The sequence below is a fragment of the Mandrillus leucophaeus genome, unplaced genomic scaffold (genome assembly GCF_000951045.1).
Source record: "Mandrillus leucophaeus isolate KB7577 unplaced genomic scaffold, Mleu.le_1.0 Scaffold411, whole genome shotgun sequence".
Taxonomy (NCBI): domain Eukaryota; kingdom Metazoa; phylum Chordata; class Mammalia; order Primates; family Cercopithecidae; genus Mandrillus; species Mandrillus leucophaeus.
In genome coordinates, this window is record NW_012104377.1 from 1,484,594 (window position 1) to 1,499,612 (window position 15,019).

Below are 15,019 nucleotides of genomic sequence, written 5' to 3' on the forward strand. Positions count from 1 at the left end.
GTGATTTAAATGTCACAGTGCAAAGGACCACAGTCTTTATATAAAACTGGCCAGGTGCAGTGGCTTACGCCTGTAATCCCAGCACTTTGGGAGGCCGACGCGGGCGAAGTCAGCAGATCCAGACCATCCTGGCTAACACGGTGAAACCCCGTCTCTACTTAAAAAAAAAAAAAAAAAAAAAATTAGCCGGGCATGGTGGCGGGTGCCTGCGGTCCCAGCTACTCAGGAGGCTGAGGCAGGAGAATGGCGCCAACCCAGAGGCTGAGCTTGCAGTGAGCGGAAATGGCGCCACTGCACTCCAGCCTGAGTGACAGAGCGAGACCCCATCTCAAAAAAAAAAAAAAAAAAAAAGAGGAGCCCAAAAATAGAGCCAAAGCTTCTCTAACAGGGTAACCAAAGAGAATCCATAATCTGCGAGTCACAAAAAAACGCAAAGGAAACAGGCGTAAATGTAAGGCAATGCATGGCTCATGGAATTGAAGGTTCCAAGTTAGAAGGGACTTGAGAGTTGACTCAACCCACTGGCTCTGACGCCATGATCCCAAGATTACCAGGACCTGAATTTCTTCTCACGTTGGAAGCTAGATGGCTGCCGTGGATCTAAACTTCACAACAAAATAAAATTTGGAGAAAACTTCTCCCACAAGATGGAAAGATCTTTCCCAGAAGGCCTCAGCAAATCTCTCCTTGAGCATATTTGGCACAAACTGAATCACACAACCATTCCCAAAGTAATCACCATCACAGGGAACTAAATATTAGTAACAGACGAAGGGCCACTCAGGGTCACCCTTGCAGGTGAGTAGTCACATGCACTGAACCATGTGGGCTTCATGCTGAAGGGAGAGAGAATCTGAACACACCGGAGGGAGAAAGGGGATAGTGGATGTGAGGTCAGCAAACAACACTGTATCACAACGGACTCTATAGGCCAACCCTGTTTTTCTAGACTGAAATGCATGCTTCAGAGGCTGCTAGTTGGCCTTTAGAAGTCTCTAATCAAACTGCATATGTGAAAGAGGAATTCCTGGCAGATGTCTGCTCCACTCTTGCTTATATACTTGGTCTCAGTGACTAAAATGAGCTCATGTGTTAGAAAGCAGCACGTGCTTCATTGAGAAGCTGTTCATTATATTCAGCTGAAAAAGATTTTCTTGAAACACCACTGGCCCGATTTCTTAGCGCAATAGTGAATGAATTCATACATTTTCTATGATCACTCAAATAGTTAAGGACAGTTAGCAGGCTCCCTCTGAACCCTCTCTTCTCAATTGTAGTCCCAGGTTCCTCAGTCTTAACATTAAGTACTTACATTTCCAAATAAATCAACTAAGAGCTCTGTAAAATTCCCATTTAAAAGGTAAGCTACTTAGAACACCTCATTTTACCACCATAATAGGTTCATTTTGAACTGGTATACAGTGGCCACACTAAGCCAGCATTCTAGAAAATCAACTTCTATCCGTTATCAATTAAGAACTATGAGATTCTTCAACTTTTACACACATATATGCAAAACTAAGATTGTTAGGCTATTAGAATAATCTCAAATCATATTATTTTGCAGTCTTTCTGGTCTGTTTGTAGTTAAGTATTGTATAAATATGTGTATTTCAATTGTAACATGTTTTTGGTTAAGATTAATGAAGAGACTATTTCTGAACATGCTTCTGTGCTATTTCACTCCTCTGATTAAAGTCTGCACAAGGAGGCTTTCTTCTTTATTGCTAAGAAAATGTCACTGATCCTTCAAAACTGATTCATAACATCAAAAGAAGGAAAGCTAAAAAGAGAACTTAAAAAAGTTAAAAGAGTAAATATTAAGTTTAGTAATCCTGCCACGATTCGCTAAGTGAAGTTTCCATATTCATATGATAGGGAAAATACACTTTCTTTTTAAATGTGACATTAAATACTTACAGGACTTTCAAAAGCTACAATTTCAAAGCCTAAGCTTAAGGAAACTGAATATTCTTCTTTACTAAAAACGTATCTATAAATGCAAGGGGTTTATATAGAATTTGGAATAGGTACCTCATAAAAGTGTGATAAACATCAGTTTGATTCCAAGTCAAAAACGTCTTGTTGAATTCACAATGTGGCTAATTAATAATATAAAGTGAGCTTAGGTCCTAGAAATAGAAGAACCAGCATAGTAAATTAAGAGCCTGGTATATGGTTACTCCCATTAAATTGCTGAATAGTAAATACCTCTTGGTGAAAACTATCAAGTAACTAAATAGTTGCTTATTTAAGGTTCAGTGGTTATTTGTCAGTACTGAGCAGTCTCCTGGTGGCCTGTTTTTTTTGTTTCTATTTTTTTTTTCTCTCATTAAATCATGAAATCTAAGGTGTTCAGCTAGTTTTTTCATAACTTGCCATTTTATTTCTTGAGATTTTTCCTAACTAAGACAGAGACACCTTCTCCCATCCTCCCTATCTTTTCAAAGAAGCACCCACCTCCCATTTTATAGAACCTGCTGTTACTCATTAAGAAATAGGCAGCAAACATGATACTTGATAACCTACACAGATGTTTTCAAGGTTCTGAAATCTTGGGAAGATTCTGAACAACTGTCCCTCTACTTTAGCTTTCACCTTCTTTGCCTGTCTGTACATGGAAGTTCTGATATCCTTTCTTACCACCCACATTCAATTACTAAGGAAAAATGCAATTTTTGTTTCAGAAAACTACTTCTCCCTATACTCCTCAGCACTGCCTCTTTCCTGAACACCTCACTGAATGGCAAGAAGAGAAGAGTGGTTTGACATAACCAACCTCCTCCCTTCTAAACCTCTCTTACGTTCCTCTATTCCTGGTTCAGTGTTCTCATACCACCACAAGCCCTTTCTGGACTATGCAGAAATGTTCGCTCAAATACCTCAGGGCTGCTCCTACAAGAGGCAAGAATAAAAGTGATATATTTGTGTGATACATCATATTCAAAATGTTACCACATACTCTTTCATTTCATTTGATCCTCCTCCTAAAAGCTGACTTTATAAACATGAGAACTGAGGTTGAGCAGCTTAAAATAAGAAAAATCTAAATTTAAACTGCCAATGCCCTGTGCTCTGCCACATGACACTCTACAATACTGCTTTAGTGAAGTTGATTTCAGCTAGGTATTAGTAAAGCACAATCTGAATCAATACACATAGGTACTGGTGACTGACATTAGCACTCACAGGCATTTGCATTTTTAAAAGAAGATGTTTTATAGCTTAAGTAGTTTTCCATTTGGTATAATTTTAGGTATTACAATGAGATTGTAATTTGTATGTTACATAAGTAAAAACACATATGTATATTTAAAAAAAAGGTCCCATACCCCTAGGCCACAGATATGCCTATATAAATAGCTTCAAAAGAAGCTAATGTGAGAAAGAAAATTGGTAGAACTGGGTCCAGTAATGTAACATATGGTGAAAGGCATACTGTAAAGATGAAAGTGTTCATTGACTCTTATTCTGAATTACATTTTTAGCTCTAAGTAAAGCATTATTGTGATCTCAATTTTTATTGGGGTTTTCCTTCCAAGCAAACTTAAAATTTTACACACATATCAAACATTTTCTTATGGTTTACTCTTCACTGTACTCAAAAGGTTAGCTAAATTAATAATACCATAGAGCTTGATCATTTCATTCCAACCTCTGATGAAACCTGTGTGTCACAATTGTGCACAACAAGCAAACAAATTCAGGGCAAGGGTACACACTCCTCCACATACACACATCTGTGCACAGATTCTCTCATCATATGTACATACACACATATACCCATACACACTATAATTGTCAACCAACTAAATTGTGGAAAGCACATATTTGACATGGCCATCATCAAGACTACTGTAGTTTAAGTTACTATCTCTTAACACTATTCGCCTTTGCTATAGTAAGGTCACAAAGGCATTGATTCCAAAATTCTTCTGAGGTTGAACCATGCCCACAAACTGTCTCCTAATAAAATATTTCAAAGAGACAACATAGTTTGGTGGAAGAAAAAGGTACACAATTAGAAATCTTCAATTCTAGTTCCCACTCTATCACTAATTAAAATTAAACGTATTTATGAAACATCAAACTACAGGTAAGAAGTCCATGGGCTAAAAAATATTTTAAACAATCATCCCAGTCCTAAAACAGCATATGAGACACTTGGAGAGACAAAACTAAGACTAAAAAGTTAAACAATAAAATTCTTAAGAACTTGAAGGTGGTAAGTGGTAAATGTTACTAACCAATAACATTTGAAAAAGAAAAAAAGACCACTTAATCATTTCTATAAAATTTCAGAGCATGGAGAATTTACTTAAGATTGAAATGATTTACAAATGTTGACTGGGAGAAAATACAATTTCACCTGGATCTTGAAAAATCCATAAGAACTGAACAGCAGGAATAGATACATTTTTTACATGTATATAGTGCTTTGTAATTTCCATTGTATTTTCATGCACACTGTCTCAACCTTCCCAATAACACTGTGTGAAAGATATCATTTATCACTCTCATTTTACCAATGGAAAAACTGGAGTTCCCAGCAGTTGAATGGCTTACTCAAAACCTCAAAGCATATGTTCATTCATTGACTCTATAATTATTTGAACAGCTAGGAAATGCCAGGCACTGCTGCAGGCACTGGGAATACAGCAGTGAATAAAACAAAGACCACCTCCTCATGGAGATAATATTGAATAATACAAAATACAACATAAACTGAATCTTTGATGGGCAGGAAATAGGGACAAGGATATAGTAGACAAGTGGAACATTAAGAAAAAAAGCTTTGGAGCAAGAAAGTGCATGATACATAATAAATCGTACAGTAGTTTCACCACCACTGAGGTTGAAGTGGGTTCAGAGAAAGTTTGGAGGCATTGTGAGGCCTCTAAATATAATGTATAGCTACAAAATTTGGACTTGATGCAGTATATACTAAAATGAATATTATGATTTAAGCAATACTTTTTAAATAATGTAATTTACATTATTAATAGTGTGTTAATTATAATAACAACTGATGACTTACTACAGGCCAGGTGCTCTCCTGAACATTTCATATTAACTTACATAATTAGTGCTATTTTTAGCTCCACTTATCCATGATAAAACTAAGGCACAAATAGGTTAAGTAACTTGGACAAAACTAGACAAATAACAGAGCCAAGAAATGAACTGACTTTTTTGTCCAGAATCCAAGATCTTAACCATTCTGCCTACACACGAGGCACAAAAACAGTTGACGGGTAAGGAAGAGACTAAAAACAAGACAACCAATTTCTTGTCAATTACAGTAACCTTGGCCTGAAATATTACAGATGTAAATTTGGTAGCTGTGGAAATGCAAAGACAAAAACAAACATATGAGAAAGGATAAAGGCAAGAATAAATTGGCTTTATTAAATAACTAAATTTTTTAAATAACTGCAAGTTCAAGCCTAGGAGACTAGGAAAAGGTGCTCCTAACCAACAAGAACAAGGACATCAATGGAGGAAACCAACTGAAACTGAGTAGTTTTGATCTGCATGAGATATTATCAGCATCCTAGGGAGGAAATGCAGAAATGGACTCAGGAACGAAATCAGCTACAGACATCGTGTTCTATAACCTCTTCCGGGGTAGGGTATTTCTTCTTTTGGAAGATGATGAATTTAATCTACATGACTGTTGAGGTCTTGTTTGGATCCATGATTCTATAATTTTGTAATTCTATAAGCAGAGAGTAATCTTGAAAATTCTGAGCTAAGCTTTCCTGACCAAGGTAATTCATTTGTTCTTCAGGAGCTTCTGCATTTATTTCTGAAACCTTCTCCAAACTTCTTCTATGTGCTTTTGTGTTTTTATAATGTCAACTCCCATGAACTAAAGTAAGACTTTTTGAAGAAAAAACAAAAACACATCATATCCTGATTTGTTTTTTTTTTTAATTGTGGCTTTAAAATAGGTGCTTTAGCTTTTGACAGAAATCTTACTGATAAAATGAGAGCTCAGAAATGAAATAAATCAGGACCTTTTAAAAAAAGCTGTTTAACTTAATTTAGCATTCTTCTTCTCCAGAAAACACAATATACTTCATAGCTTGTCCAACTACAGACTGAAAAAGTTATATACTTCATCACCACCAGTCATTAATCTTCAGTCAGTGAATAGGTACGGTGGGAAGAAGTCTAAATTTAAAAATAAATTTAAAAGAGAAGTTTTTATAAATGCAAGGAATTTCCTTTAGTCCTTACTAGAAGATGCACAAAAGCACATGAAAATGTATGTAAACTCTGGCTTTATTCTCCAGGCCTGAGTCTGTGAGTTGTACTAAAAAGTATAGGAAAAATTATTTTCGAATAAAGTAGAACCAAATACTTAATCCTGTTCAGGAAGTAGCTCCTGTGAGCTGGTTTCTAGGTAACTGTGGACCCACTAGAGGGCAACAGAGTGTTCAGAAAGCAATTTGGCTTACGGATAAAGAGCCTGGCTTTAGGTCACTAGTTCATGTAGCATTGCGCAAACCAGTCTCCATTTTAAAATCATGTTAGATCTCCAAATGCTCCTTATGTTACCAAATAATATGTTCTGATAAAAGGATTCTCATTTCCAAGTTTAATCATACTGGCATTTTCATTTCTCAAATAATAACAATATATTAATCCAAATGTTCTGTCACATTCAAGTATCTTCTTATAAAACTATTTTACCAATTTAATAACTTTAAATAATTCGTATATGTTTTGTTTAAAAAGCAGTTAAAATGTACAATAAAATAGTTTCTTTGATGTTTAAATACTTAAAAACATCTAATGGTAACATCAAAACACCTCGGTTAAAAATACTGTAATAGCACTACCATAGTATCATTCATATAACAGCATTTGAGTTCTTAGTATATGCTATACGATACTTAAAATTTTATATAGCTTACCTATCTAGTTTTCCTATACCAACCCTGTAAGAACATTATATTCATTTTACAAATGGGGAAACCAGGGCCAGGGAGATGAAGAAACTTGCCCAAGGACAGATAACTAATAGGAGATAAAACTGAACTGAAATTGTAACATTTGAATACCAGGTACCACATATGATCCAGTGGGCAATTCACTTGGAAGCCCTGAAAGCCACTGGCATCTCTCCAAACTGAGCCTCCCAGGATAGGCACAATTTAGTCAAGAACAGAGGCATCTTTCCATGTTACTTTACTACATAATATAGTATTAATTTTGTATAGTTAATGAAACCATGGCAGTAATTCAGTTTACATAACAGAAGTTATAGATTGCCATGTTTTCATGTTATATTGCAGTTGTCTTCTTCAACCAAGCCAAAAATTAATAATGGCAATTACCAAGGAAAATAATCATTTTAAAAAGCTTAATACTCAGAAGTTCTCATGCTCAGTTAAAAAAACTTAGGAAGGGAGCATTAAGCTTTGCTTTGCAGTGGTTTACCAAGCATTGGTCTTCAGACTTCTTAGGGCCTTTCCATACTGTAGTGAGAAACTGATAACTGAACAAGGCTGTTTGGCTGTGACTCTGAAATAACTTCTACACTATAGAAGATAACAGCAGAATTAGATATTTAAAGATCAAGTCTCAAAGAGTGAAGACTCACCCAATAAACTGAGGATCATTTGTGGCGAACTTTGGGAGGAAGGCAAAGAACAAGGAACCCATCTGAAGTACAAGGCATTTCTCTTATCCTGCAGGATCTCAAAGCCCAGTCAATATGAAATTTGAGAAGACTAACATCACTTGAAAAGTTAAAATGGGAAAAGAGGCAGTGTGTGTATTAGTGTCCTGTTGCTGCCGTAGCAAGTCACCACAAACGTAGTGGCTTAAAACATCACAAATTTATTATCTTACAGTTCTGGAGGTAAGAAATCTGAAACGAGTCTCTCTGGGCTAAAATCAAGGTATCAGCAGGACTGTGTTCTCTCTGGAGGCTTTAGGGGAGAATCCATTCCCTTACAATTCCAATGTCTAGAGGCCACCTACATTCTTCGCTGATGGCACCTTTTCCATCTTCACAGCTGGCATTGGCTGGGTGAGTCTTTCTCACATCTCTCTCTCTAATACTCACTCTCCTGCCTTCTTCTCTCATTTACAAGGATGCTTGCGACTACACTGGGTCCATCCAAATAATCCAGAATAATCTCTCCATTTTAAGATCCTTAATCACATCTGCAAAGACCCTTTGTCATGTAACATTCATATTCACAGGTTGTAGAGATTAGGGAGTAGACATCTTTGGGGAGCCATTATTCTGCCTACTGAAAATAGCACAGTCTATAGTTGGTGCAAAAAAGTAGTTATTGGAATACAAATTAGTTTTTCTTTGTAACTGTATATGGTGGTTAGACGTCAAGTGCAGACTACAGAGTCCAGCTGAAATTCAACTGTATCTGAATCGAATAATCTAGGTCCTGGAAAAAAAGAAGATGCAAAAGAAAGCAACAGAGGTAGAGCTGACAAGACTTTATAATAAACTAGATGCAGGCTATAGGCAAACAGGGTGGAAGTATACTAAATATGTATGGCATATTAATTCTGAATTAATTTATAATTAATAAATTGTATACTCAACTGTTTTGTTATACTCAACAGTTTGATCTATTGCCAACCTTTTCTTAGCAATGGTGGTGACTATGTAAAAGCAGAATTCATGTTAATTTATGACTGATGAATTTTCATAATAGAAATTATAGCTACAAATGCCAAACTGCTCGACACATCAGAGAAGAAAATAAATAAGATTACAGAAATTTAAATTCTAGGTTCCAGAGTCTGATTGTGCCATTTACTACCTGTGTGATCTTGGGCAAGTTACTTACAATTTCTGTGATTATTCTGGAAATTAAAAATAGGGATAGCACTAGCTGTTGTCTTCAAGATTGCTTTAAAATAAAGTAGAATAAATAAGGGCCAAAGACATTCTGGGCCATTGCTAGTAATCAATGATTAGGTTGGTACTATTGGGTGAACTAAGTTGGTAGCCTTTAGCAACCAGAGAAGAGACATGAGTGTAAAATTACAATTCTTAGATATTTATCCCAAATAACTTGAATCATCAGACTGACAGACAAACTGAAGAATCTTGAGAATAACTGTCACAACCAGATAATTATGAAGTTTCAGCACAACATTTTATACAAATAGTTATCACAAGATGCAATATTCCAAAGCTTTCCAATAATATTTTGACACATATAGGCTAGAAGTAGCGTAACACAGCGGAGACTTTGTCCCCGTGGAAGCTCTACTGGGAAAGCAAGTTTAAAAAACCAAAGCTCCTATGGAATACTATGCAGCCATGAAAAAGGATGAGTTCGTGTCCTTTGTAGGGACATGGATGCAGCTGGAAACCATCATTCTCAGCAAACTATCACAAGGACAGAAAACCAAACACCGCATGTTCTCACTCACAGGTGGGAACTGAACAATGAGATCACTTGGACACAGGAAGGGGAATATCACACACCGGGGCCTATTATGGGGAGGGGGGTGGCAGGGAGGGATAGCATTAGGAGATACACCTAATGTAAATGATGACTTAATGCGTACAGCACGCCAACATGGCACATGTATACATATGTAACAAACCTGCATGTTGTGCACATGCACCCTAGAACTTAAAGTATAATAAAAAAATAAATAAAATAAAATAAAAACCAAAGCCCCCAAAGAGACACCATGTATGCACCAAGCACTATGTTGGCCAAAGGAATAATAGAGGTAAGACCAAAGACAAACCACTTTAGGCACAAGTTTTAAAAGTCATTTCTTAAGAACACTGGCTGAACTTTGTTAGAGCCTTCTCTAATTTTAAGTGGAATATCATTAACCTCTAGTTTCTACCTTTACTGAAGTATACAGGATGGTGTTACTGTACACTAACTGGCCCAGCCTCCCCTGCTTTCTAAGTTTCTGTTTTTCCTGCCTGATACGTTGCAATCGACCAACAGTTCCTTAATGCCACTTCTCACCTGGAGGGAGTCTTTCCTAGGAGGTGAGATATTTTGGGGTTAGCACAATGATTATGTGCATCTATTCATCCCTCTTTGGATTTGTTTTCTATCCATATTTTAAATGCCTAAGATTATTAGGTAGCCAATTTGCAAACAGGTGAACTGTTATTTTGTCTAAGCTCAATACTGCCTCAAAGGATCCTGGGTGAGACTGATATGTCATTAAGCATCCACAAAGCATCATTTATAGTTACTTCTTAATCCAAACTGCCAAAAAGTAAGGAAAAATGAAATTTGGCAGGGCCTTCTTTCTAATCTTAAGATTACCAAGGGTTATCAAAAAATATGAAATTCTGTTTTTCACTTACTTTTTTTTTTTTTTTTGAGATGGATTCTTGCTCTGTCACCCAGGCTGGCGTGCACTGGTGTGATCTCGGCTCACTGCAACCTCCGCCTCCTGGGTTCAATTGATTCTACTGCTGCAGCCTTCCGAGTAGCTGGGATTACAGGCACATGCCACCATGCCTGTGTAATTTTTTGTATTTTTAGTAGAGAAGGGGTTTCAACGTGTTAGCCGGGATGATCCTGATCTCCTGACCACCCACCTCAGCCTCCCAAAGTGCTGGGATTACAGGCGTGAGTCGCCGTGCCACTTACTTTTTAAAAGGAAGAAATGGCAACACAACTTTTTCTAGCAACATCAAAAGTATAAATTCTCATGAAATCTGCAGAACAATACCAATTAGGCATCATGTAGAAATATTGAAGTACATTAACTGAATAAAGTTGAACCCAAGCAGTATTAATCCTCGGCTAGGATTTTAACTGATTAGCTCACTTTTTTACCTTATTGAGTAATGGTGGTAGAGTCCCATTAAAACAGAGATTACATATAATAAAGCTGTATCTGTGTGTAGTAAGTGGATTATGGTTATAAACTGCATTGCTGACATAGTTTAAAAGAATGCTCTAAACGTGAGAGCTCTACAGGACAAATTACCTCCCTGGGCACTGTTCATGGACTTATCCTTCCAGCAACGAGGTACTGGATGAAGCTGGGGTAAGACATTTTCTTCTGGCCCTTCCTAAACTTGCCATTTTTTGGCCCTTTATTTTAATGCTCTGGACATCAGTGAAACCTGAGACAGGAACTGCCTTCTACATTAATAAACAACTAAAATATCTGGATTACTTCAAAGGAAGAAGATGATCTTTAGGGAAGAAGCAGAAAGTCAAATGGGGGAAAAGAAGTAAAAACCCTTCCTTCAGGGTTCTGAAGGTTAATAATGCATTATTTACCCTTTTATTTATCCTGAGACCAACTAAACAGGAAATATATATCAAAATTACATACAGCAAGAGTCAAGTGTAGAAAGTAAAGCTGTCTTTTTCACTCATTAACTCAGTAAGTATTTTTGGGAATCAAGTTTGTGTAAGATATTATACCAGATACTATTAACAAAAACACACAAAAATCTCCCAGTCCATGCCCACTAGGAGCTTAAAATCTATTTAGGGAGATAACTAGGTTTATCTAGATATCTAATTATTTCCCTAAATAGACTATAAAACTTAGTTATCTCCCTAAATAGACTATAAATCGCTAATAACAACATAAAGCAAAACAGGTTTGAATTACAAAATAAATTATGAAATGTAAATGTACAAAATGTCTGCAAAGATTAATGTAAGTTTGAACAGTCTGAAGAGATCTTATGGAAAAAGAAAAATATAAATTTTACCTGAGTTTAATAAATCACTTATTTATATTCCAGTCCAGCCAGGTAAAACACAAAAATGTACACATACACACCCCTGAGATTACATGGAAAAAATATAGAGAAACACGTTTACAAATATAAATTATATTTGTAATGTAATTTGTAAAATTATATTTGTAGCCTAGTACAAACAGCACTAAAGATGTACACTAGAAGAAACTTTGAAAGCTAGACCTCTCTGACACAATTCAGTTTTGGAAAACACATTAGCCATTGATGACAGGACCCCAGCCTGCAGTATTAAGCGTGTCTCAACAGCAATAATCGTGTGTATTGCAATAAAATAGTACACTTTCACACCTTCCTCTGTGTAGTCTCAGAAGAAAAACTTCATTAAAACAAGATATTTGCAACAGGATTATTCCCAAATAAGTGGCAGAACATGCTCAAACTTTTTGGAGTATTCAATTTAGTGCCTTTTACTGTACCAATGAAAATAAGACTATCACTCAAGATAGCTGTTTGCCAGGACTTCAAGAAAAATCTTCACTATAATTCTTCATATAACTTTCTGCCCCATTGTATTCTCTACTTGGAAACACATTCACACCTCAGGCATTTAGTTGAATATTCAGCAACGGCCAGGAATAAACTACAGAGCCAGCAACGACAATGATAACTCCAACAGCCTCACGTATGAAACTAATTTATTAAGACATATCAGGAACTCTTGGGAATGAAGTGTCTGCTAATTAGGCCAACACAAACAGATTCCCAAACCTTAACAAAGTTTTTCCAAACATCTGATGAAGAACTTTGATTTATGGGCTGTCCAGGTGAAACCTGAACAGATGGTATCTTTTAATAATAATTGACATGTGAGTTTGTTAAGGATTTCAGTCTCTTGAAAACATGTAGCTCTGTAGAGGAAAACAAAGAGGCACATTTTTAGAGTTATCTACCTTGTCTTTATCTTCAACAACATCTGCCAAGACATCATCTGGATCCAGGATTCCTCCATCTGTATATTCTAAGTGATGAATCTTCACCCAGTAACCAGGACCCTATGGCAGAACAAACAACAAGTTTAATGACCTAATCTATATTAAAAAGTTAAACACATTTTAATGTTAAGAGACATAAGTTGACTTGTTAAAAATATGTTCTAGTAATCAAATTTTTAAACACCGAAAACAAATCCGAGAATCAAGGTGTACATATTTCATCAATTTTCCTGGAAAGTACATTGCAATGTAAAAATAAACTGCTCAAAAAACATACTCAGGGAATTTTTATAACCTACAACTCAGGTAATTCCAAGAATACTCTGGAAAAGAAAGATCTTCTTGAGGGTAATTTCTGAAACTAGGAATACAAGTCCAAATAGATTCCAAAGCTGTAGGGGAAAAAACCCAAAAGGCAGAATCTGTGATGGTAATAGCTATGACTACAAAATATATAAATGGAATGGGTAACCACCAACCTCTTCACCTTTTTAATCTCCATGCTCAGCATGCAACCTCACTCTGAGATATGCAATGATGTACAGAGCAGGAGCTCCAGTCTTGCTTGCCATTTCCTGCAGCATGGCAGCAACTCAAACTGTGTTCAGAGTTGAATGGGGAATTCACTGAGTTGGGGTAGTAATTTAAGAGATGTTCAAATACTGCTTTTTAAATAACTGATTACTTTTAAAAACCGCTTACTCTGATTCTGGAATTTAGAATACAATAATCTAGCTGATTCAGTTACTATGTACTGCCTATTTCCAGGAAAGCTACGAAAGTGAACCATTATAGCAACGGGACAAGAACATGAACCAGTGAATGAAGTGAAGAAAAACATTAGTAAGGTTTTACCAGAATCCCCAAGCTATAATCAATTTGGTTCTGTGAGTCTTAGAAAGCCCCTCAAAGTGGGAAACTTTTGAGCTATAATACACTTGGTATCCAAAAAAGTGAACAGATACCAGTTTGTTAAAAAAGAAAGATGGAAATTCTTCTAGGATAAAGCTCTAAGCCTTTCCGATACGAATCTTTATTAGGGATAAGAACTAATATAACCCATGGAATTCAATTTCAATTTCATAAAAGCTAATAGAAATGGTTGTCATATAGTCTTCTCTTTAGCTGACCCCCAATAAAAGGTAAGGGCATACTATTAAATAATAATTTTTTAAGGCATCTATTTGGAGAGCTACTAAAATGTGACCCAAGTACATAGCTTTCCAGTAATACAACTTGGTAAAGTGATAGGCTTTAAAAATCTAAAGAAATTCTCCTTAGTTAGGCTTTGGACATTTCAAAATTAAGTTATCCACATAGCATTTTATTCCAAGTAAAATAAAAGGAGTTTTGTTTACTTCTAATACTGAGTTTATAGGTGCAAACACCAATGATTTACTAGGAAACTTTAAATGCCTGACTCTGTGGGACAGATAGCGATCTCAAAGATATGAGCAGTGGGAGTATAATCAGGTAAGAAAGGCACAGAACTCTCACTATTCAGTTTCTTTAACCAGAGATCTTTGCCAGCCAGAAGTAATTGTGCTGTAAAAGATGAGCTAAGTATAATAGGCCAGATTTCAAAAAGGGAGGATCCTAGCATAGCGAAAACGATGTAATGGCCACTGGACAATACAGCTCTCCCCCAGCAATATTTGGGAATTAAATCTTTTTTGTTATGGCCATGCTGCAAGCAACATATTTCTTCAAATCTACCCAGGACTTCTGACTGAAATATTAAATACTATGTATTCCTTGTAAAAAGTCTGCTTATAAAAAAGAGTTCAATTTAATTAATCTCTATAAACTTCCATTGAGTTGTTTTTTTGATATATTACCGCTCTATAGATGAAATCTGTTGATTTTAACCATGTTTATAAAAAGTAATGTATTCTAAAGAGTTTTCTTTATAATATATTTATACTTAAAAGCAGGCATCTATTAGCTATCTGCTTTTTTCTCGTGTTCAGTTTGTAAAAGCAGATTGTATCCCTGAAGATGGAGGTAAACAATCATCCTTCACCACTGCAGTAAGTTAAAACACACCTTTCTTCCTGCCTAGAGGTAGAAATACAGAGAGAGGAAAACCAAAGAGTCCTAATTTAAAATAAAGTAACTCAGAAAACACCCAGAGATAGGATTTGATCAGTGGCAAAGGGAATATCAAACAAATGGCAGCAAGATGGGGTTGCTACATCACATCCGTTCCTCCCTCATTCACACTCCTGGGATACAAGACATTGTGGAAAATAAGACACAGGAGTTGAAACTAAGACACTGTTCTCTAATTTAATTCAAAAGAGCTCAGAACTAAATGAAGTAAAAAGTA

General features: G+C 36.1%; 1 protein-coding gene across 4 annotated transcripts in view; it reads right to left on the bottom strand.

Moving 5' to 3' along the window:
- Window positions 1-15,019, bottom strand: part of PARD3B (par-3 family cell polarity regulator beta) — a 1,095,780-nt gene that overhangs the window by 943,204 nt on the left and 137,557 nt on the right. For all 4 annotated transcript variants that reach the window (XM_011992473.1, XM_011992474.1, XM_011992475.1 and 1 more), the window contains exon 2: window positions 12,649-12,750. In XM_011992473.1, coding sequence (XP_011847863.1) covers window positions 12,649-12,750 — 102 coding nt within the window. The remainder of the gene's footprint in view (window positions 1-12,648; window positions 12,751-15,019) is intronic.